The sequence below is a fragment of the Astyanax mexicanus genome, chromosome 22 (assembly GCF_023375975.1).
Source record: "Astyanax mexicanus isolate ESR-SI-001 chromosome 22, AstMex3_surface, whole genome shotgun sequence".
NCBI classification, from domain to species: domain Eukaryota; kingdom Metazoa; phylum Chordata; class Actinopteri; order Characiformes; family Acestrorhamphidae; genus Astyanax; species Astyanax mexicanus.
The window spans coordinates 8,818,151-8,844,192 of NC_064429.1; the positions used below are offsets into that span (position 1 = coordinate 8,818,151).

General features: G+C 38.8%; 1 protein-coding gene across 2 annotated transcripts in view; it reads left to right on the plus strand.

Moving 5' to 3' along the window:
• wscd2 (WSC domain containing 2) overlaps positions 1-26,042 on the plus strand; it is a 117,488-nt gene that overhangs the window by 50,987 nt on the left and 40,459 nt on the right. For both annotated transcript variants that reach the window (XM_049470212.1, XM_022666243.2), the window contains 2 exons: positions 2,045-2,205; positions 17,256-18,287. In XM_049470212.1, the coding sequence (XP_049326169.1) occupies positions 17,933-18,287 (355 nt within the window). In that variant the 5' untranslated portion in view covers positions 2,045-2,205; positions 17,256-17,932. The remainder of the gene's footprint in view (positions 1-2,044; positions 2,206-17,255; positions 18,288-26,042) is intronic.

Genomic DNA, 26,042 nt, shown 5'->3' on the forward strand with positions numbered 1-26,042 from the left:
CCTCAGTATCGATATTGGCAATACTGGCCCTGCATTAGCTTGGTATCTGATCGATATCTAAATTCCCAGTATCGCCCTCCTCTGTTCTGCATCTTTTTTGTTATTTCAGCCATTTCTCATTTTCTGCAAATAAATGCTCTAAATGACAATATTTTTATTTGGAATTTGGAGCAGCCTGGTGTTCAATCTTCATTAGCTGCACATTTCTCCAGTAAGAGCAGTAAGAGTGTGAAGGTTCAATTAGCAGGGTAAGAGCACAGTTCCGCTCTAAATATTGTACACAATGCACACAACATTATGGGTGACACACCAGAGTTCAAAAGAGGACAAATTGTTGGTGCACGTCTTGCTGGAGCATCTGTGACCAAGACAGCAAGTCTTTGTGATGCTTCAAGAGCCACGGTATCCAGGGTAATGTCAGCATACCACCAAGAAGGACCAACCACTTCCAACAGGATTAACTGTGGACGCTGTAAGAGGAAGCTGTCTGAAAGTTTCATTCTCCAACCCTGTAGATATACATAGCAAAATCAGAAAAACTGATTTAGCAACTGAAGTGCTGTATCTTGTTGTAGAACTCCAGTTTAATTCTAGAACACTATTTGTTTGTCTTAATCTCCACCTAGAAACTGGAGCTGCTGTGTGGTTATCAGTGGGACTGAAGCGTTCCTCGGGAAGAGTTTACAGTATGCAGGAATTCCACCGGGGGGAAGCTCTTGTTTTATTCCACTTCCTCAAAGAGAGTCTTTGTCCTCTTCACTGAGCAGAGGACATCCTCCACCCTCTCGCTGACAGACCGGCCCTGTTCACCGGCCACTGACGGTAATTGGGCCGAATAGAGCAGCGGTTAAAGCGGCTCTCTCTTTCAGATAATGGGCTCGGAATCGGCTGGGAAGGAACGTGGAGGCGTTTCTTTCTCTTGAATTATTTGAAAGGCTCTTTGAAGTTTTCAGCCACTGCATGAATTAAACATTAAACATCAACTGCAGTTATTCTGACGATGCTTCTTATTCACACTCTGTAACAGGATACTGTTGGATCTGTTGCTTTGTTTCTCTTTGTTCTTTGAAGCTACAAGAGATCCGTACAGTTCAGCACTTTCTCAACATCCACTTCTCCTCTGTTCTGGTTCTGTGCTGGGCAATGAAACTGAAACACCTGGTTTTAGAGCACAATAATTGATTGTGGTGACGGACAGTTCTGGTGAAAGAAACAGGAGAGTTGAGGTGCACATTGAATTCTGCCGTGATTTGATCATCCGTGGTTTTATGGGTTTTTTTTTTTGGATACAATCCGAGTTAGCACCCGAACATCCCTTTCAGACAGCTTCCTCTTACAGCGTCCACAGTTAATCCTGTTGGATGTGGTTGGTCCTACTTGGTGGTATGCTGACATTACCCTGGATACCGTGGCTCTTGATGCATCACAAAGACTTGCTGTCTTGGTCACAGATGCGCCAGCAAGACGTGCACCAACAATTTGTCCTCTTTTGAACTCTGGTATGTCACCCATAATGTTGTGTGCATTGTGTACAATATTTAGAGCAGAACTGTGCTCTTACCCTGCTAATTGAACCTTCCCACTCTTACTACTCTTACTGGTGCAGTGTGCAATTAATGAAGATTGAACACCAGGCTGCTCCAATTTAGCCATGAAACCTAAAATCCCACACTAAAATTATGACAGGTGTTTCAGTTTCCTTGTCCAACCCCTGTACATGTATACTGTTGCAATTCTTTGATAGGTACTGTACATTGATTTCTGTCTTGAGGTCTGTGCAACCTACTATTCTTAACGCTTTAGTCACTGATGCTGCTCTTTTTGCACTGATCTGAGAGCATTTCTGGAGTGAACCTGTCGTGCTAGCTGCTAAATCCTGTGCTCTTTTGTGGAGCGTTGCTCACTTAGCTTTGTGATAGCACACTCCTGGTCATGGCCACTGTGTGGCATATGGATGAGCGGATTATGGTGTTTTTTTTAGCCTTTTTACTTACCTCTCTCTCTCTCTCTCTCTCTCTCTCTCTCTCTCTCTCTTTTCTCTCAGTCTGGGGTGAATAAAGGCATGGGCACTGAGGCTAATGGACTGTGGAGTATTATACAGATTACAATGGGGCGCTCCTTGCCGATCCCACCGCTTAGCTTTTTAAGCTCTGCAGCCTCCGGCCAAGCCTCCGCTGTGTGAACCAGTAAAGGATACTCTGAATGGTAAGTTTGCTTTCTTTTTTTCTTTTTTTTACATTTTTTGCTAAATTAATGCAGAAAAGCTTGGCCAAAATGTATTGCATTTGGTTCATTACTTATCTTAAGTGCAACAAATCAGTTAAACCAGGTTTGATATCTGATATTTGCTTCTTTATTTTACAAAACGAAATGCTAACGTTGGGTTAATGTTGCTAAGAAACGCTTTACTTACACTTTATACATTGTTTTATAATTGTATTTGCTTCAAAAATGATTAATACAAAAGTACTACAGCACTAAGTGGTAAAGTACAGTACAGTGAGTGGGTTGCCTTTATTTATTTAAGCTTTTTAAACTCCTTTAAAGGACTGTAACTACATTATCATTTGCATAGCGTTTTTTTTTTCACTAATTTTATAATGTCTAGTGAATAAATCCCATTTGAGCTCCGGTGATCCAGTATAACGATGCTTTAGTCCAGTGGTAGGGTGGAAAGATTGAAATCGGCTCTTGCTCATGAATATTCATACATGCAAACATATCGCCTCTGATTGGCTAACAGCACTGTGACACCAGGAGGCAGCAAGAAGGGCAACAGTTAGAAACATTTTATAATAAAGAAATTTTTACACTAATAACAGACTTTGCAGTGTCATATGTTACTTTACAACATGTGTAGAAAAGCCCTGCTAAGTGCAGTTCAGACACTGATCTAGTCTTAGAGTCTCTTTAAAACACCAAATCCACCGGAGATCCTATTTAAACCTATAGTTACACACAGAGAGAGGTGGGGAGTCCAGGTCCAGAAAGTAAAAAATATCCACCCTGTCGTGGATTTTTACTTTTAACTAGTGTAAACAGAACTGTTCTAAACATACACCTATCTATCTCAATTGTACTTGGCTGGTGGTGTTTTTCCTCCATAGACAAATTCTAACTATTTGTTCCTTAGCTCTGAATTACTGGGTAAAGCATATAACTAAACACTGATGTGTTATTCGCACAAATAACACAGGAATGAACTGCATGCTGTACCTAGTGCTGTTATTTAGCTCCTATCTGACGAGACGGCGCCGCTGCCCGGCTTCAGCTCTGCTGTCTGTGGGCGGTCCCGAGCCGAGGTGGGCGGGGCCATGAACACTAATTCACGGGCTGATGCTTTTCCTGATCGACTCTGATCGTTTTTCTGAATATTTTCTTTTACTAGCTACTGCAGACAATGGAGGCCTTATGAAAGCATTTATAATGTCTTATATGACATGCATAATACCTTATAATCACTGTAATAAGCCTGTATAATAACTCATAAGTACTTGCAGATTATAAACTACTACACATTATAAACTACAAGTGTTTATTAAGGGTTTATTAAGAAAGAGCTTATAATATCTTAAGGCTTATAATATCTGTTCATAAGTATATTGTACAATGTAGTGCTGGAATGCACTATAACACAGATTTGTTATATGTTGGTATGATGCATTATAATATGCAGCTATGATTTCTCAAATTATGCTTTTATAAAAGTGTGTATCACATTATTAAGCCTTATACACAGTTATTAATGACTTTAAGTGAAGTGTGTTTTTAAATGTCTTTTTAAATGCCTAGAGTAAGGCATAATAACATTTACTTTACGTTTAAAGCACACTTTACTTAAAGCCAGTAAAGAGCACTCATAATGCTCTATAAGACATTACAGATTACAGTGAGGCATAATAAAATTCACTTCATGTTTAAAAAGTATATGAAAACTCACTTTACTTAAAGTCAGTTATGACTGCATTATAAGGCTTTATAATGTGTTACACGCTTTTTTAAAAGCTTAATTTAAGGACTCATTGCTGCATATTATAATGCATCATACCAAAATAAACCAAATCTGTGTTATAGTGCATTGTAACACTACATTGTACAATGTGCCTAGCTATGTAGCTATTTTACAGGCTTGTTACAGTCATTATAATGTATTATGCATGTTGTATAGTGCATTATGAATGCATTTATAATGCATTATGAAAACAGGGCCCTACTGTGGAACGCCTCCCTCACTTTTTTTTTAAATCCAGATCTGAGAAGTCTCGGTGAAATCTCAGCTGAGCTCTTTGGTGATTTATAGACGACCCAGTGTGTAGAGTGGAGAGCGAGTTCCGGACGCGAGTGTGTGTGTGATTTGTGTGTGATGTGTGTGTGTTGTGTCATTTAGAAACCACTGTGGTTTTCACGCTGCATCCTCCTCACAGTTCAGCATCTCCAGGCAACAGAAAATTAGCGATGCTTTGGCAGATAAGCGTCTGGCTTCCAGCCTGCAGTCATTTCACTGCTAATTCCGGCGCCGCTGTGCTGTTTTGCTTTGGCTGATTATGGCTGAAAAAGAAGAAAAATGTACGAAAATGGACTAACTCTGAAAATTATTAGTATTTTTTGCTCTATAAGACACACTTCAAATCCTTTAATTCTCCCAAAAATCGTCAATGCACCTTGTATGTATGAATTTTACCAGTCATTAGCTGCTAAGTGTGCTAAAAACTGGCTTTTTCACCATTCAGAGGTGAGTTTTATTGAGCTGTAGCCTACTGCTAACCCCGGCTAGCATTGCTGGAGCAGCATTAGCATTACCTGCTAAGTTGTAGCTCACCGTTCAGAGGTGAGTATCATCGACCTGTAGCCTGCTGTTAATCCCAGCTAGCACTGCTAGTGCAGTATTAGCATCACCAGCTAACCACACTAAGCGCTAGCTCTTTCGAGCTAATGCTGATGCTAATGCTGCTGAACCCAGCAATCTAAGCTTACTGTAAATAAATTTAATATATATATATATATATATTTAAGAATTACAGTTTTGTTTACTTAGCTCAGCCTTACATAACTTAGTTAAGCCATGCCTCCACCACCACCACCCAGCAGCAAATTTTCTAAATTTTCTCTCAATTTAGTTAGGCCAATTTAGCTGCTACTCAGCTGTATATCCCCCTATCACTAGAGATGCCATGACACAAGGAGGGTGAAGACTAGCACACGCCTCCTCCGATACATGTGAAGTCAGACTAGTAGCAGACGAGTAGCATCACAGCGCTAACGCTCGGAGGAAAGCAGCGCAGCGACTCGGTTCTGATACATCAGCTCACAGATGCAGCCTTGTGCTGATCCACATCACCCTAGGAGTGATAAGGGGGAAGAAAAGAGCGCCATCTACTGTACCCACCCAGAGAGAGCAAGGCCAATTGTGCTCTCTCAGGACTCCATCAGCTGATGGCGAGCTGCATGACCAGGATTCAAACCAGCGATCTCCCACAGAACACAGTGGCAGCGCTTTAGACCGCTGGACCACTCAATACCAATTGTTGGTTTTTATAATATTTTTTTAAAAATATGTACACCAGAGGTGGTGGCATGTTTACTGTTTATATCCATTTCAAAATCGTATATAAAACAAAAATATGAAATATTATATTGTGATGTAAATTTTAACACTAAACTACAGGAGTTGGTCATAAAATGGTCAGTTTGAAGCTATTAAAACACTTGCGCTTGTTTATTTTTGCCGTTTAAGCTCGTCAAGTCCAGTGAATAACCTGGAATAGTACGAAAACTTTAAATGATACAAAATTAAAAGTAAACTGTTCTGGCTTTTAAGGGGATAAATGGACTAAAAATGGAATTAAATGCATATTATATTCTTAGTCTGTAGTAAAGCAGTGTTAAAACTGATGGGGTTACTGCAGCATTTACACACTTACATCATCATAATAACTAGAAAAATACACAGACAAAACGCAGATAACTCTGTTAAAACTATTAAAAGCAGAAGATCTTTTTTTCTTTAGAGAAAGTACAGATTCAGAAGCCAGAGAGCGGTGAGTGAGGACTGTTTTCTACACCTTCAAATAGAAAACTTTTAGAAACTGGAGAAAGAAAACTGCTACAGGAAGAGTCACGTCTGGCTGACCCACATGGAAACTTTAGTCTTTAGTCTTTAGCTCAGATTAACATGATTAAGGACTGAGTCTCAGTTTCAGCAGAGAAGAGAAGAATTAGAGGTGAAGAACTGCAGTAATGAAATCATTTATTAGATGAGAAAATAAAAAAACAGTTTGTTTGGGTCTTACATCACTTCTACTGGATTTTATAGAATTTTTTCTCGTACTTATTTCCATCTTGCCCAGCTTGTCAGAATCAAGAAGGTAAAGGGGCAGTGGAGCGAATGGATGAATCAAGGTGGGAATGCTGATCTTGCACCATTTCTAACATTTATAAATCATGGCATGAAAGCCATTCCACTGATTGTAGGTCAGTGTTCTCACGGCTTTGAGAGCTCTGGTGCATGTGGGCTCTGGAACCGTATGAATAAAACATCTCAGAAGAACACAGCTCTGTTCTTACAGTACTCTGGTATAAAAGACAGAGGGCTGAGATGTTAGATGGTTATTTTAATTTATACTAGCTAGGCATGCACAGAATATTTGGCAATCAAATATATATGGCCTAAAATAACAAAAAGGTTTTGTTGTTTGGACAAATTATATAAAGTTGAATACAAACAATGGCTAAGATTATTAAGAGATCACTTCAGTTTCTGAATCAGTTTCTCTGGTTTTGCTATTTATAGGTTTATGTTTGAGTAAAATGAACATTTTATTCTATAAACTACAGACAACATTTCTCCCAAATTCTAAATTAAAATATTCTCATTTAGAGCATTTATTTGCAGAAAGAAAAAAAAAAAGACTGAAATAACAAAAAAGATGCGGAGCTTTCAAATAATAACCTCAAATAATGCAATAATATAAAACAAGTTCATATTCCTAAAGTGTTTTAAGAGAAATTAATATTTGGTGGAATAACTATGGTTTTTAATCACAGTTTTTTTTCATGCATCTTTCCATCATGTTCTCCTCCACCAGTCTTACACACTGCTTTTGGATAACTTTATGCTGCTTTACTCCTGGTGCAAAAATTCAAGCAGTTCAGTTTGGTGGTTTGATGGTTGTGATCATCCATCTTCCGTTTTCAATTTGGTAAAATCAAAGATACTCATCATTTTTTAGTGCTCTCTTATTTTATAATGTATGTATATATATATATATATATATATATATATATATATATATATATATATATATATATATATATACTTAAGCTTTTTACTCAAAAACATGTAAAAAAAGTATCACTTTAAAAATTAGACTACCTTTATAAAGGGTTTATAAATAGTTTATTAATGATTACTAATTAGGTTGTAAATGCCTTAAAAATCATTAATAATCAGTTATAACACATACATAGAAAGGGCAATAGATAGCTGTGGGTTCACTATTTGTGAATTTTAGGTTTTAAAAGTAATGTAATGTAATGTAAGAGGGGGAAACACATTTTTCTGTAGAAGTAGAAGTAAAAAGTGCCGTATCATATCGTACGCAATAATAATGCCAATTTATTTTTAATATCGTGAGCGATATTTTACCCTGAAATATGGTGCCATATCACTCACCCCTAATTATCACATCAGGATACTACTTTTACTTGTTTGCTGTTTTTAGCAAAAGAAAAATTCACACTGTTCTCATTTCCTCATTATATAGAGACTATTAGATATTATATCTGTCCATTCTTTCATTTATTTTACTTTAATTCTGGATATATGGAGATATTTGGAGTGCATTATTAATATTATTAGTATCATGATACTCTGGATCATTGACTTTATCTGTTACAAATCTGCTTAATTTCAGGTATGATATTATAATAATATGATATTATTTTAGGGCCATATCGCCCACCTCTAAAAATCACATCAGGGAACTACTTTTACTTTTTTGCTGTTTTTAGCAAAAGAGAAATTCACACTGTTCTCATTTCCCATTATATATCTACTAGAGACAGATTATAGATTATATCTGTCCAGATATCCGTCATTTATGTTACTTTAATTCTGGATATATGGAGATATTTAGAGTGTATTATTAATATTATTAGTATCACAACATTTTGAATCATTGACTTCTGTTACAAATCTGATTAATTTCAGGTATGTTTTTAAATCTCAGTTAGGGGTGTGCCATATCATATCGTATGCAATAAGAAAATTTAATATTCATTTTGTTGCAGTAGTGTATTCTTGTATTCTTGAAATCATTTTTTTATTTTTTTTATTCAGTATTTCATCATATCATGATGATATTATTTTAGGGCCATATCGCCCACCACTAATTATCACATCAGGGAACTACTTTTACTTTTATGCTGTTTTTAGCAAAAGAAAAATTTACACTGTTCTCATTTCCTCATTTTATATCTACTAGAGACAGATTATAGATTATATCTGTCCAGATATCTGTCATTTATTTTACTTTAATTCTGGATATATGGAGATATTTGGAGTGCATTATTATTATTATTATCATCATGACATTTTGGATCGTTGACTTCTGTTACAAATCTGATTAATTTCAGGTATTTTTTAAAATCTTACTTAATGGTGCGCCATTTCGTCATATGGCCAAGAGTATCGCTATCGCGAAAATACCATGAAGTATCGTGATATTATTTTAGGGCCATATCGCCCACCCCTAGTCTGAACAATAATAATTACTCAGGGAATCTGATCTGGGATCTGCTGAAGGTTCGGAGGGTCTGTATGAATGGGTGGCCTGTTCGTCCCCTCGCTCGAGTCCCGTGGTGAAAGGGCTGTAAGTGGTGTGTGAGCCGCTCCGCAGGATCAGACAGCAGAGCGGGGGTCTCGGGGGATTACTGGCGGGAGAACGCTTGCCTGCCGTCCAGGAATTCGAGCGAGAAGCCGGGTAATTAATTGAAGTTTGGCACAGGGCCTGAAACTGGCACGAGCTATGATCAAAACACCCCCCCCCCCCCCACCCACCTCGCCCTCAACGTGAAACAAGCTGGCATGAAAGCCATGTACTGCAGGACGTGTGTGTGTCTCTGTGTGTGTGTGTGTGTGTGTGTGTGTGTGTGTAGACCTTGTTAAGGACAGAAAAGGCCAGAATAGAGGAGTGTGTTACAGAGGAACTGCAGAACAGGGCAGATGGGATATGTAGGAGGGTATAATAGGAAGGACAGGGTTCTGTAGTGAGTAAAACATATCAAATGTTCAGTAAATGTGACTGGAGTGGAAACAGATGTACAGCTTTTATCATGGACTGACTTTCACACACACACACACACACACACACACACACGGGCTCAGGATTCAGAATAGTATCAGCTCAGTATCTGTTTACTGGTAACATTTATTTTAAGGAACACAAACTAGGCGTTTATTAATGTCTTATTACTTCCTTAATAATTAATGAAGTTCAACTTATATAGCACCTTTCTATGCTTTAAAATTGACACATTTTTACACACAAGCACATGTTTTACACATCTACACTGATCTACACACCGGTGAGAAGCGGCAGCCAATAGCGCACAGCGTACTCTCAACCGGAAACAACAACCGTCCACCTGTAGGACTGCATCGGGCACTACAGCATTTACCCAGGACAGAGTACCAATCCATATTTGGGACACTCATACCAACATTTACACACATTTACACACACACACACACACTTACATACATACCACACACTTACACATACACACCAGATCAATTTGGAGTATTCAATTTGGACTGTGGGAGGAAACCGGAGTCTCCGGAGGAAACCCACGCAGACACGAGGAGAATATGGAAACCACCGTGCCACCTAAATAATAAAGCCTTAATTCGACATTTGTAAATGATTTATTCATTCTGTGTTATTAAGTGTTATTGGTGCTTAATTGATTCAGTCTGTGATCGATTAAATATTTATTTATTCAGTTCTTTTTAGTCTCTAATTAGTGATGAACAGAACCTCACTTTAGAATATGGCGCACATCTTAGTCTATTAGTGACTTAATATTAACCCCTTATTAACTCTTAATAAACTCCAGCACAGCCATAACCTTACCAAACTCACATATAGATCAAACTATGTAATATATAATAAGACTAATAGCATGTATAATTAGTTAATAGTTAATGCTTAATCATCTGCACTATAAGAACTAATACAGCCGTTATTAATAATTTCCACATAACAGACCCCTAATTACGCACCAATAACACTTAATAACACAGAATAAAGCCTAAATAAATCATTTACAAATGTCTAATTAAGGCTTCATTAAGCAAATAATAAGACATTAATAAGTGCCTAATTTGTGTTCCCTAAAATAAAGTGATGGTTAGCACTGCTGGAACAGCATTAGCATTAGCAGCTAACTGCGCTACTCACTAGCACTCTTGCCGTTCAGAGATGAGTATTATCGGACTGTAGTCGGCGTGTTTACTTTGTTAAAATAAGCTACGTGGGATGAACCGCTAGCTAACATCGCCCTGACTTACCGGAACACTCAGGCTTCCTCTGTGTAGCGCTGTCGGGTGGCATTAGCTGCCAATTGCTGTTGGTGCTAGCGGTTAGCTGCTAATGCTAATGCTGCTGCACCCAGCCTTAGAAAAAAAAAAATCTGGAAATCTAAGCTTAGTGTAAATAAATGGAAGCGCTTTACTCACCCAAAAAAACAGTTTTCTCGAGACCGGCTGAATTAGAAGGAAAACATGGCGACAACCCTGTTCCTTACTAGAGTCACATAATGTACCTTATAATCTGGTGCGACTTATGTATAAAAATAGACCAGCAAGTAGACATTTATTGAATGTGCGCCTTACCGTTACTTGCTGAAATTTCCATTGGTGACATTTTTTAAGGAACTGTTTAAAAGAAATTAAACATAATAAAGAACAGAAGATTATGTAAACTGCTACCCTCCCAAACTAGCTTTTGTAATTGACCTTATAAATACGTGTGGACGAAAAATTCCTTCATTAAGCAGCTCACTTTTCCAACAACACCAGCCGACCACTGACAGCAGTGCCCAAACAGAGGCTTGTTAAGTGATTTCTATTAAACTACAGTCCTCCCTGTGGTCTGACCTCAGTGCCAGCAGCACCAGGGAAGAAATAAGAAGTGTTCTAGACTGAATCTCACAGTTCTTCTAATTAAACAGCTATAAAACATCACATTCTTGCAAACATAAGCTTTTTATAGCACTGGTGCACACTGGTGTTTAGTGGCACTAATAAGAAAAGTATGCAATGGGAATAAGCTAAGCACATTGTCCAAAGCATTGCACTATTTGACGCTTTTTGGAAGCAGAGAGATCCTTTTTCTTTCCCATTTTGCTTGAAACCTGTGGCCTGCTCAATAATGTGGAAGTACAGGGGTCGGACAATAAAACTGAAACACCTGTCTTCATTTTAGTGTGGGATTTTAGGTTTCATGTTTAAATTGGAGCAGCCTGGTGTTCAATCTTCATTAATTGCACATTATTGCACCAGTAAGAGCGTGAATAGTGTGAAGGTTTAATTAGCAGGGTAAGACCACAGTTCTGCTCTAAATATTACAATGCACACAACATTATGGTGGACATACCAGAGTTCAAAAGAGGACAAATTGTTGGTGCACGTCTTGCTGGAGCATCTGTGACCAAGACAGCAAGTCTTTGTGATGCATCAAGAGCCACGGTATCCAGGGTAATGTCAGCATACCACCAAGAAGCACCAACCACATCCAACAGGATTAACTGTGGACGCTGTAAGAGGAAGCTGTCTAAAAGGGATGTTCGGGTGCTAACCCGGATTGTATCCAAAAAACATAAAACCACGGCTGATCAAATCACGTCAGAATTCACAGAATGTGCACCTCAACTCTCCTGTTTCCACCAGAACTGTCCGTCACCACAATCAATTACTGTGCTCTAAAACCAGGTGTTTCAGTTTCATTCTCCAACCCCTGTAGTTTTTCTTTATTTGGGCTGGTGAACTAATTATCACAGGTGTCTGAGATTGATTTTAGTGATCCAAAGAGCCCTGAGACACAATACCATCCATGAGTTTAATTGAGAAACAAACAAAAAAATAATCTTTATGACACTTAAATCTGTAGCAAAAACTGTACTGTGTTTTATAATGTTTTCTGCAGGGGGGTGAACCCAGCATGCAGACCGTGGATGGGGTTATTAATTGATGGTACCTTAGGGTGAAAGCCCCCCAGCGGCAGCATGCTGTCAGCTACAGGAAATTTTGACACGAGTTGGACCCGAGCCAAACCGCAGGAACATGTGGAACGGATCAGCTGAAAATCGAGGATGGGAAGCTCTGATTTCTCATCGCTCTGATTTGCTGTCAGAGATTCCTCCCGGTCTGAATGAGCGCAATGTTTTATTCATTAGCCGTATAAATATTTGTCTTGTGATTCTCTTTATTTCTCTTGTTTAAACAGTTCTGTGAAGCGTGGGGTTTATCTGATGCAGATTTATCCACAGATTATGGGTTAAGAAGCTGCAGCGCAGACTGGGTGTTTTCATACACAGTGCAGCATGCCTTACTGAATTAAAAGTATTAACAATGTAGAACATCCTACCTACCTACCTACCTACCCACCTACCTACCTACCTACCTACCCACCTACCTACCTACCTACCTACCTACCTACCCACCTACCTACCTACCTACCTACCTACCTATGTACTTATCTATCTATCTATCTATCTATCTATCTATCTATCTATCTATCTATCTACATACTTATCTATCTATCTATCTATCTATCTATCTATCTATCTATCTATCTATCTATCTATCTATCTATCTATCTATCTATCTATCTATCTACATACTTATCTATCTATTTATCCATCCACCCACCCACCCACCTTCCCACCTATCTATCTATCTATCTATCTATCTATCTATCTATCTATCTATCTATCTATCTATCTATCTATCTATCTATCTATCTATCTATCTATCTATCTATCTATCTAGCTACATACTTATCTATCTATCCATCCATCCATCCATCCATCCACCCACCCACCTATCTATCTATCTATCTATCTATCTATCTATCTATCTATCTATCTATCTATCTATCTATCTATCTATCTATCTATCTATCTACCTATCTATCTATCTATCTATCTGTCTGTCTGTCTGTCTGTCTGTCTGTCTGTCTGTCTGTCTGTCTGTCTGTCTATCTATCTATCTATCTATCTATCTATCTATCTACATACTTATCTATCTATCTATCTATCCATCCATCCATCCATCCATCCACCCACCTACCCACCTATCTATCTATCTATCTATCTATCTATCTATCTATCTATCTATCTATCTATCTATCTATCTATCTATCTATCTATCTATCTATTTACCTACATACTATCTATCTATAAACTACGGACAACATTTTTCCTAAATTCCAAATACAAATATTTGAACATAGAGTATGTATTTGCAGAAAATGAACGACTGAAATGGCTGAAATAACCAAAATAATGAAAAAAGTTTTAAGAGTTCAGAAATCAATATTTGGTGGAATAACCCTGGTTGGCTTTTTTAAACATACATCTTGGCATCATGTTCTCCTCCACCAGTCTTACACACTGCTTTTGGATAACTTTATGCTGCTTTACTCCTGGTGCAAAAAATCAAAAGCAGTTCAGTTTGGTGGTTTGTTGGCTTGTGGTCATCTATATTATTCTTGATTATATTCCAGAGGTTTATAATGCTTAAATGAGCATGTTCATTTTACTCGAAACTGATTCAGAAACCGAAGTGGTCTCTTAATTTTTTTCCAGATTTCCTTGAGGAACTCTGTTTTAAATATTTCTCTTTTTTTAGCAGTTCTGGGGTGAGAAGGAAAGAGTATAAGTTGACTCTGAGTTTGACTTTGACACAGTTAAGACTGTGAAGTTGCCCTCTATACTTCAGATTATGTATTTTAGCTTCATGTGCACTTGTATCAGTGTTTTTGGAGAACCAGTGTGAAAGGTTGGTGTTTATCTGTGGTGATCGTGTCCGAGAGGCAGAGAGAATGGCACGGGCAGCGCGGGTGGTCCCGCTGGGTCTCTGCACTGCGTTTTTTATTTACAGTCGCTTGCAGTGAGATCCCATTATGCCGTGCTGCAGCAGCATGGCCCCGCGCCCAGTGGCAGCGAGGAGCGTATTTACAGGATGGTTTGAGGACGGTAACTCATGGCGACGGCCCGCGCAGCCACCCTTAATTCCACGCTGACGTTCCTGGAGCGGCTGAAGTTTGTAGGCTTGTTTTTGCGTTTTTGTTCAGTCTTTCACTTCACTTCCTTTGTTCTGGTTCTGGAGTCCTCTCACCACCCACACCCTTTCGGGCAGAAGGCCACATTCCCGGATCATAAATTGTCCAGAAACTGACAGAACCACTGACCCTCCCTCCCTACAGGACCCGTCCTCTCCTCCTCCCCACCTACTGTCCTAATATATCTCATATCTCTAATGCTCTTTATCACAGCAAACTCACCATTCACTTTATTAAAAATGCCTGTTTTCAGCTTGTGTGTATCTCTGGTACAGGGCTGCAGCTATCGATTATTTTAGTAATTGAGTATTGTTAGTGCCGGGCGATTAATCGATTTTTATCGATTATTAATTCGAATTTACAGTTAAGGACGATGTGTTTTTATAAAAATCGATTTTCTCTGAGTTTTCATTTTCACCACCGACGCTCCCCTATAGGCTCCTGTACTTCAAACTTAGCTTAGCCCCGCCCCTCTCTCCCGCACACACCCCGCCCCCCTCTCCCACGCGCACCCCCGCCCCTAAATAAATTAAATAATTAAAAACTAGTTTTTAACCATTTCTTTACCATCTTTAAATCGATTTTTTTTTCCCCTACTAAAAATTGATTTAAAGATGGTAAACAAATGGTTAAAAACTAGTTTTTATTTTATTTAGGGGCGGGGGTGCGCGCAAATCGAAAATCTGATTTTTTTTTAAATCTAAAAAATAAATACATTTAGCCCTTATCGCCCACCTCTAAGTACTGTACTGAAAAATCGATTCGATTAATCGAGTAATCGAGTAATCGGATAAAACATAAAATAAGGGATTTCATAAAGTAAGAAATTTGACTTAATAATGAACGACCAATTGGGATTATTTTTAAATTCACAACATACATTTCCACACTGCGAACACAAATAGAAATAAATAAAACACAAAATAGACATAAATACCACAAATAATAGCTTAATAATAAATTAAGTTAAATTAATTCAATCTTTTAAGATTTCTTGTAAGTATTAAATAATATAGGGCATTAATTAATAATAAAACCATAAACATTGGCTTTACGTTGTGCATCTTAGCTAAATTACATAATACAGTAAGTTCATGGCCAGCTGTGTTTTTTTTTTTTGTTTGTTTCTTTTACAGCATCCTTATTTAAGAACACCTGTGCCAGTGTCTGTGCGCGACAGCATTGGAGGTGGAGCTCTAGACGTGTCACGTATGAGGAGGTGGACGTAAACGCAGATACATATTTAGATTTATTAAATAAACAAGAAAAATAAATACAGAAAACAAAACACGGGTAACGCAAAAAACTTTTGAAAAACTCACAAAAAACAAGACTAGGATATAAATCAAACAAAGACAAATACAAGGAAAACTAATGAAACTAGAAACTCTAACTTTAACTTTAACTCTAACTCTAACTAGAAAATACAAAAACAACAGACCAAGATCGTAGTAACAAAAAGAGTCTAAGGAACACAAAACACAAACTCTACTCACGAATATACAGTCACAAAGATACAAAACAAGACTCCACAAGCAAACACCCATACAAGGGGCTATTTATACACAAGGAGGCTGAAGACAGGTAACGAGGGGGCGGGGTTACAAACAAGACACAAGGTGACAACACTAATAGCTAGGGTGGGGCTAGGGCGGAGACAGGACAACAACAAAACACATGGCTGGGAACACAATACAGGAAAACAGGGCACAGAAAACCAAAAGAGGGAAAAACACAGGACAGACACAGGCTAATATGTGACAAGACGCCCATGCACATACTGTACAGTGCATCACAGTGACTGTAGATGAACACATATGGAGCATTACTGCATCATAAACCCAGTAAACAAGGAGAGCAAGCTCTTCAGCACATAGAGACACATAGTGGCTTTTTGCCAAAAGCCCTGGATATGAGCGTGGCTGTGTGTGCGTGTGTGTGTGTGTGTGTGTGAAGGAGAAAGCAGAAGTAGAAGAAGAAGAACGTCAAATGTCAGGAAAGGCGTGCACTCTGAAAATTTGCTATTCAGAGCCATCTGCCGCAGATAGCTCTTACCCGTGCTCTGGCTCCATTATCTGCGCTTTGTTCCAAAGCTGGAGCACAATCTTTAAGTCAGTCCCAATCAGAAAATTGCTGGAAAAAATCAGACGGGCCTGAGCAGAAGATAAAAGCTTATATAACGAGCAACACTCTGGCTCTAACGTACAAACTGCACGAGGCACGACTGCAAATACATGCCCTCTGTTTTCACACCTTATACCCAGACTATAAGCTGCACTTAAAATCCTTTAATTTTCCCAAAATCAAAAACAGTGCACCTTATAATCTGATGCTCCTTATGTATGAATTCTACCAGTCAGGTATTAAGGAGCAGTAAAGCCAAACTCTCAGTTTAGTTCTCCAGCAGCGAGGCTGAAACAGCATTAGCATTAGCCGCTAACCATGCTAAGCACTAAACGCTCTCCCATCATTTAAAGATATGCTAGCCTGTAGCCTGTTGCTAACCCTGGCTCGCAATGCTGGAGCAGCATTAGCATTAGCCACTAATCATGCTAAGCTCTAGCTCTTTCACTGCAGTCTGCGTGTTTACCATGTGTCCGTTAAATACCGTAAAAAAAGCAGCGTCATGTCATGTTGTGAAGATTACTTTATTATCACTTATATAAACCATTTTTTTGAGCAAAGTGAACACGCCAACACATTTCATCAGAGCCTACTTTACATATTTGCGTGAATAATTGATGAAATTACTGTAGAAACGATAGAGACGATAGAAGGATAGACACTTTTTTATCATCCACAGCACTAATTGTAACCCTAGACTTTGTGATCAAGCAGTGATGAAAGTCCATTAGACTCGTTCGTTCGCTTTCTTCAATTTCTCTTTTCTTCTTCTTTTTTTTCTTCCAGTTCCTTCCGGAAGCAGGGGATGAGTCAGGAGTGAATCAGCACTGGTTTCTGGTTTGACTGGCAGGTGGCTTGGTAGGAAACGAGGCCTGAAGAGTGAGAGAGAGAGTGAGTCGGATATCGAGAGGGAAAGCGTCGCCACAGAGATCTCGCCTTTCAGGCAGAGAAGAGGATTGCCTTACGCCACCGGACCCGCTCTGGAGTTCGGGGAGGGAGGGAGGGAGGGGGGAGTAACTGGATACAGTGGATGCTGGAGAGGTTGTGTGGTTGACCGATTGTAGGCTGTGGTCAACCCTAAACCCAAATTCCCCAATTCTACAGCCCTCATTTCCCAAACACTCAACCAGTCCGTGGGATTGAGGAGGGAACCTTTGAAAGGGGCACGTTTGGGGACCTTTGCTGCAGGGTTGGGTTATTTCTGGTTGATTTCTTGTTGATTCTCTTTGGGATTATATTGGAGTTATATGACTTCGAACTGCAGACAGACAATCAGAGATAAATGTCCTCTATCGTGCTGAAAGCCCTCCCATAGTGTCATCAGTCTGTGGAGTTAAAAAACCCGACAGCTCTCTGTAAACCAGACAGTTTTCAGGATCCTTGCAGGAACGTTTGTCCGGAACGTTCTCTCCTATCCCTTTAATGTTTGCTCGAGGCCCAAGTCTACGGCTGGAGGCTCCGTCATGGCCAGAGCCCTGCTGAAGATCCAGCGCTACTTCCGCCGGAAGCCCGTCCGCTTCTTCTCCTTCATCCTCCTCTACCTCACTGCCGGCAGCCTCGTCTTCCTCCACTCCGGATTCTCCGGAGACAGCGCCCAGGTGGGTCGCGAGCCGCTCGCCTTGGCTGAGAACGGGGCCTCGACCTCGGAAGGCCGTGGCCTGGGGCTCATCGGCCGGGTGTTTAAGGACACTCGCAGGGCTGCCCGCAGGTTCCGTCCGAAGGGGAACGGTCAGGACGGCCCGGCGTGGGCAGGCGCCGGAGGCAGGAGCCGAGCAGCCAAAGAAAGAAGAAGCACCAAAGAGATAGAGGATGGGAGAGGTAAGACAAGGCTTTTTGCTGTTACAATTTTCATTTTGCAAGTTTACAAGTTCTGTCTGCATTAGTGCTCCATCCAGTCCTCATGGAGGTCCAGCTGGACACAATCAAAGAGTCCTTATGAACCATCTTAAGGAACTACTGGTCTAAATTATAGACTGTATATACTGCAAGTATGGACAGGACTAGGGCTGGGCGATATGGATCAAAAACTATATCTCAATATTGGTTTGGAAGGTTTTTTTCATACTAAATAAGGCAAGGCAAGTTTATTTATACAGCACCTTTCATTTAAAGTGCTTCACAAATTAGAAAATACGAATATAAGTCAAATTAAAAAAGAGGTTTTAGAGCACAATAATTGATTGTGGTGACGGACAGTTCTGGTGGAAACAGGAGAGTTGAGGTGCACATTGAATTCTGCCGTGATTTGATCAGCCGTGGTTTTATGTTTTTGGATACAATCCGGGTTAGCACCCGAACATCCCTTTCAGACAGCTTCCTCTTACAGCGTCCACAGTTAATCCTGTTGGATGTGGTTGTTCTTCTTGGTGGTATGCTGACATTACCCTGGATACCGTGGCTCTTGATGCATCACAAAGACTTGCTGTCTTGGTCACAGATGCTCCAGCAAGACGTGCACCAACAATTTGTCCTCTTTTGAACTCTGGTATGTCACCCATAATGTTATAGTGTGCATTGTGTACAATATTTAGAGCAGAACTGTGCTCTTACCCTGCTAATTGAACCTTCACACTCTTTACGCTCTTACTGGTGCAATGTGCAATTAATGAAGATTGAACACAAGGCTGCTCTAATTTAGCCATGAAAAGGGATGTTTTTAAACATTAAATTAGTAGTAAGTCAGAAAACAGGATCAGAAGTGGATGCTGGAAGTCGTGCTGTTTCACTCTTTGGCCTGAAAGATGCTCATCAGCACTGGCAGAACAAGAGAAGAGTAATGGAGGCTTTTATGCCAAACACTTAGACCCACATAGCAAATGGCCCATTTCTAAAATACACCTACCACTTTCCTTCAGCCCACATACTGCTGTGTGAAACGACGGTCATGACTTCATCCGAGTCCGGGCACTTGAGCACAGTCTCAGCTGTCTAAAGTTGGACCAATTTTGGACTAAAATAAAAAGGCTTTAAAAATGTTTTACAGGGTGGCTTGATTGAGAACCTGCTGAGTTTAAATTCCTTTAGGGCTGCAGCTATCGATTATTTTAGTAATCGAGTACTCTACTGAAAAATCGATTCGATTAATCGAGTAATCGGATAAAACATATTTGTTTGCTTAAAGATTAATTAAAAATACACAAGAGAAAACAAGACATTTTTACTTAATAATGAATGACCATTATTAAGATTTTTCCTTTTTTAGATAAGTTATATTGTGAATTTAAATTCACAACTTGCATTTCCAAACTGCAAACACAAATAGAAATAAATAAAGGAATATTAATAATTTAATAATGTCATGTCTGGTGCTGAAAGCGCTTCTATCTCTCCCACACCCATCTCTACCTGCGATTTCCAAGCTTCCAACTACAATACCCAGAACACACCACACTATGACATCACACTCACTCCCGATCACATGTTACACCACATGACACCTCCAGGAAGTCCTGGAAGTACTGATTTCCCTCACTATAAAAGGACCAGCAGTGATTGGATCTCTTCCTAACTGGCCCCTACCTTTCACAGAACTAAATCAGTTCTGATTGGATTTCGCCCCTGCCAAACATTTTCGTCTCATTTTTATTTGTTGACGACAATGTCAGTTAATTTTGTCTCGTATTTATTTTTTTAATACTCTTTTTATTTAGTTATTGTCTTGTTTTCGTCTTGACAACAAACACTATGACGAAAATAACTCGTGGCACAGAAAATTACTTTTTTAAATTTTTTATCATTTTTTTAATCGAGTAACTCGAATTACTCGAGTAATCGTTTCACCCCTAAATTCCTTTCCAAACCCGAACTGTGGCGGCTGAAGCTGTGCTGGTTTTGGTTTTATCACTTTACACTTGTGTTTGTCGTAACTGATCTACAAGTGCTTTAACTTCATTACACCCTGACTAGGGGTGGGTTTTAAAAAATGATACAAATGATAAATAATACAAAATATAGATTCTTATAAAGCCAAGATCAAAAAGCGAACTTATTAACATAACTAACCAGTAAAATACCATTAAATCTAAAGTCAGCGAGTAATGCAGCTCAGAAAAACAGTTAGTGGGGCTTTATCTGGAGCTAACATGCAGAATTGTTTTAATTTAGCCACATTGGGGGATTTTTGAGCATGAACCTCCTGTTTAAGATCATGGTTAAATATCTAAATTCTGTTAATATTTCATATCATTCTCTGTTCAAGTTTTTTTTTTCCTGGGGCGCTCCTGATGAGAGCCAGTTCCATCATCCAACATTTTTGATGGTCTTTGCGGTGACTGCACTTGAGGATACTTTTAAAAAAATCTAGATTTTTTTCAGATTGACTGATCTTCATTACGAAACTATTATTTTTTCTTTATTTAGTTGAGTAGTTGTTGCTTCTCATAATCTGGATTAGAACATTACTTAAATATTCACTATTCACTGTATACCTGTAACTCTACCTCTTCACTACTTTACTTTAACTGATGCTCTCAAATAATTAAAATTAAGAGACAAGAGATTCAAGTAGTAATTAACTCTTGATGAGTTCAGCACAGCTGTTAACTGAAAGCCTGGATTCCAGGTGACTCTACTTCATAAAACTGACTGAGAAAATCCAGCAGAGATGTGCAAAACTGATCATTCTGGTTTGTTTAACACTTTTCGATGCTTCATATGATGTAAACGTTGGCCGTATTGTCCAGCGCTATGAGCTATGAGCTAATAATCTTACTGACTGCGTCTGATATCCATTAATATTTAATTAAAGCACTAAAGTAGTGAGTGAGTTTGCCTTGGGCGGCTGACTGCATTTGCAGGTTGAAGGGGGCAAATCTTCATTTTTGTACGTTCTGTTTTTACCAAACTATTCCTTTAAATAAGCAATTTAAAGGGCAGGACTGTTTAAAAAGAAAAGGTTAATATTTGACCGCAATAATGACTTGACTAGCGAGGGCACCCACCTCCCCCCGACTGCCCGCGCACACTAATGCCTCATTACGGACGTGATAATTGCTGCTCACGCCTCCCGTCGCTCTCTCTGGGGGAAAGATGAACATGTCTCGGGCCGGCCGAGCTTAATGGAAGGACCGTGTTCGTGGCAGTGAAGCCTCTGCCCTGTTAAAACAGGCGTAATTGGTGGGATGGGGAGCGGACGCTCTGGACAGTAACGATGTCCAGACGAGTTAATGAGGTGAGGGGAATGGATCTGTGAAAAGAGCTTTGGACTTTTTGTCCTCCCAACAATTAAAGTAAACAAGAGAAAATGCTTCCCTCTAGCAGCTCTGGAACGACTGTTCAGATCATTGTCTCCAGACCTGTGATTAAAGTGTAGCTTTATGTTCCTCTATAGTACAAGTTTAACGTTCAAATGTTTAAATTTTAATATGTTTTTTTATTATTTTAAAATGTTCTGCACTGTACAGTTTTGAACATCTCTGCTGGATTTTCTCAGTCAGCTTTATGAGGTAGAGTATCCTGGATTTCAGGCTTTCAGTTAACAGCTGTGCTGAACTCATCAAGAGTTAATTAATTAGTTAAACAAGAATTTCTTGTCTCTTAATAAAGTGTTTGAGAGCATCAGTTAAAGTAAAGTAGTGAAGAGGTAGAGTTACAGGTATACAGTGAATAGTGAATATTTGAGTAATGTTCGAATCCAGATTAGAACTACTCAACTAAGTAAAGAAAAAAAATATTTTAATAAATGAAGGTCAGTCAATCTGAAAAATTTCGGAAAAAATAAAAAATAAATAGAAAAAATATATATATAATATATATATATATATATTGCTATATATTATATAGCAAATATAGACTTTGAAATATACTTGGTTCATTTATTATCCTTTGCAGTTGTTTGAAAATTATTTCAGTTTTTATTTAGACAGTAATTGATTTTATTTGTGTGTTTTGATAACTAACTATCTAACAAAAGTATCAGCTGCTGTTGTGCACTGGAACTGGAATCCAAACTGAAATAATTTTCAAATAACTGCAAGGGATAATAAAGTGACAAAGTATATTTAAAAATATATGTTTGCTATATATTTTCTCTTTTTTGAAATTGCAATATATCTTTTTTTTTCTTTTGATTTTATTAATGGGACTCTCCACTTGGTCAGCGATAACATTTAAACCACATTATTTCAAGAATTTCCCCCCGGGGATCAATAAAGTATCTATCTATCTATCTATCTATCTATCCATCCATCCATCCATCCATCCATCCATCCATCCATCCATCCATCCATCCATCCATCCATCCATCTATCTACATAATACACAATAAAATAAATTCACAGTGCAATCTCTGAACCTTTGAGGCATGGACTCCACATGACCTTTGAAGGTGTCCTGTGGTGTCTGGCACCAAGACGTTTAACACCTGTCCAGATAGGCTAACCTTCACTCCCTATAAGCATTAATGAGCCTTGGGCATCCATCACCCTGCTGCTGGCTCTCGGCTTTTCTGTTCCTGGTCAAAAGTACCTTGTATTCATAATGTATTATAAAGGCATTCATATTGCATTATAAAACATGCATAACACCTTATAATGACTTTAATAAGCCTGTATAATAACTCATAAGTAGTTACTGTGACATTCATAACACATTATAAACTACCGGTGTAAGGGTTTACAAAGAAAGGAATTATAATGCTTTATAGTATCTGTTCATAAGAGCATTGTATAATGTAGTGTTGTAATGCACTATAACACAGATGTGGTATAATGCATTTTGGTATAATGCATTATAATCTGCAGCTATGATTTCTCAAATTAAGTATATAAAAACTCACTTCCCTTATAGTCAGCAATGACTGTATAAAAGGCTTTATAATGTGTTATGCACTTATATAAAAGCTTAATTTGAGAAATCATAGCTGCATATTATAATGCATTATACCAAAATATACCAAATCTGTATAAATCTGTTATAGCGCATAACAACACTACATTGTACAATGTTCTTATGAACAGATATTATAAAGCATTGTAAGCCCTTTCTTTATAAATCCTTACACCTGTAGTTTATAGGGGTGTCACAATTCTCTAAATCCTTGATTCGATTTTATTTCCGATTTTCTTTTTTCTTTTTTTCTTTTTTACAGCAGAGAGGCCTATGCCAGTTTTAGATTAGTCTATGGTCAGTCATTGGTTTTATTAATCAAATTTACAAAAGGTTTCAAAAGGTGAGCTTGATATAAGTGATGCAAAGTGATACAAGTGATCTGTAATACACCACATTAGGCACTAATGGTCAAATTTAAATAATTTAATTAAGATATATATGTAATGCCATCTAGTGGCTTTTTTTTTGTAACAGCAGTGTGCGCTATTAAAACAGCAATGTGCAACATAACATAAATAATAATAAAAAAATACAGGAACAGTCATGTACAAAATAATAGAACAATTAGAGCCGTAATAAACTGAACTCTATCCTACTATAACAGTTAAACATGAAAAATAAGACTCGGTCCCTGAGAATGAGAAGTTTTTTTCTTTAATAAAGATATATTATTAACTGTATCTGAGAGAAAGATGCTCCTTAAGGTACCAAAACTATTAACATATTTGAGGCTAGACAAAAAAACTGTTATTTTTATATTTTAAAGTTTTTCTTTAAGAAGAATGTCCACATTCTCTGGAGAAAGAGCTGATCTTTCAGCAGTCACAATGTCCGCGGCGTCGCTACAGTGTGCTGCTCCATTTGTGAAGCGTGTTGCGCCAATTGAGTAGCGTGCTGCGCCATTTGAGTAGCGTGCTGCGCCATTTGAGTAGCGTGCTGCGCCATTTGAGTAGCGTGCTGCTCCACTTGTGTAGCGTGCTGCGCCATTTGCGTTGCGTGCTGCGCCAATTGAGTATGTGCTGCGCCATTTGAGTAGCGTGCTGCGCCATTAGAGTTGCGTGCTGCGCCATTTGCGTAGCGCGCATGCTTGCGTAGCTTAGAGGGAGGGATCGTCAATCCTCTTTTTGACTTTGAGGCTCGAGACTTTGATATAATTACGATCGATTTTGATAAAATAACGAAATCATGACACCCCTAGTACAGATTGTTATTTTAAAAAGGTCCTTCAGCTTCTACTCATTACCGTGTTAAACCAGTCTGTCTCTCAACATCCAGCGCTCCAACTGTTCTCTGAACCGCAGGCAAAAGCAATACAGAGAGTGTATCCATCTCTTCTCATTAAGCTAATCCTCTGAAATGTTAAAGCATTGTGAGCAGGTGCTTCTGGAGCTGATAAAGCCACATGCCCCTCACTCTCCCCAGCCATATGCAACGTGTCTCCCACTGTTAACATCTGATTACAGTAAGCTTAGTCTTTCACCCTGGTAAGAATGCTCACACTCAGAGTAGTGCTGGATCAAAGTTTGAAGATCTAGGAAAAATACAGGGGTTGGAGAATGAAACTGAAACACCTGGTTTTAGAGCACAATAGTTTATTGTGGTGACGGACAGTTCTGGTGGAAATTGAATTCTGTCGTGATTTGATCAGCCGTGGTTTTATGTTTTTTTGGATACAATCCGGGTTAGCACCCGAACATCCCTTTCAGACAGCTTCCTCTTACAGCGTCCACAGTTAATCCTGTTGGATGTGGTTGGTCCTTCTTGGTGGTATGCTGACATAACCCTGGATACCGTGGCTTTTTATACATCACAAAGACTTGCTGTCTTGGTCACAGATGCTCCAGCAAGACGTGCACCAACAATTTATCCTCTTTTGAACTCTGGGATGTCACCCATAATGTTGTGTGCATTGCAATATTTAGAGCAGAACTGTGCTCTTACCCTGCTAATTGAACCTTCACACTCTGCTCTTACTGGTGCAATGTGCAATTAATGAAGATTGGACACCAGGCTGCTCCAATTAAGCCATGAAACCTAAAATCCCACACTAAAATGATGACAGGTGTTTCAGTTTCATTGTCCAACCCCTGTACATGAATATATATATATATATATATAATATTTGAACATTAAATGCAGTTATACTGCAGCACTGGAGTCAGATTAATGTGCATCACTCTCTCTCTCTCTCTCTGTAAGAAACCAACCAGGAGTTTGGATGCAAATGCAGACAGGTTTATTAATCCAAATCAGAAGGCAAAAATCGTAGTCAAAACAGGCAAAGTTCAAAAAGACCAGAAAAGACACGCTAGGCTAAAATCGTAGTCAAGGGAAAGCGGTAGATCAAAAACCAGGAAAACAGTAACAGTAATAACGCTCGATAAGACACAATGTGGCAATATCTCGCAACTAGGCAGTGCATGAGTCCAGTTTATATAGTCCTGTAGATGAGTGATCTCCCACAGGTGTGTGGGAGAGGAGGAGTCAGCCTCAATACTCAGGAGAGGTGGATCTTAAAGGTGTAGTGCGAGCAGGTGTGACACTCTGTTTTACTCTGCTTTCTCTTTCCAGCTCATTTGAGGTAATTTTTTATGTGCGATATTTCCAAGAATGCTCCACCGGCATTCTGATAATTCTGAGATTTCTGTGGGAACTGGCCAGTTTCAGACATTCTTTAGTTTCATCAGGATTCTTGTGTAATCTTGTGAAATCCCTCTTATTAAAAACATGCACTGAAATGTCAAC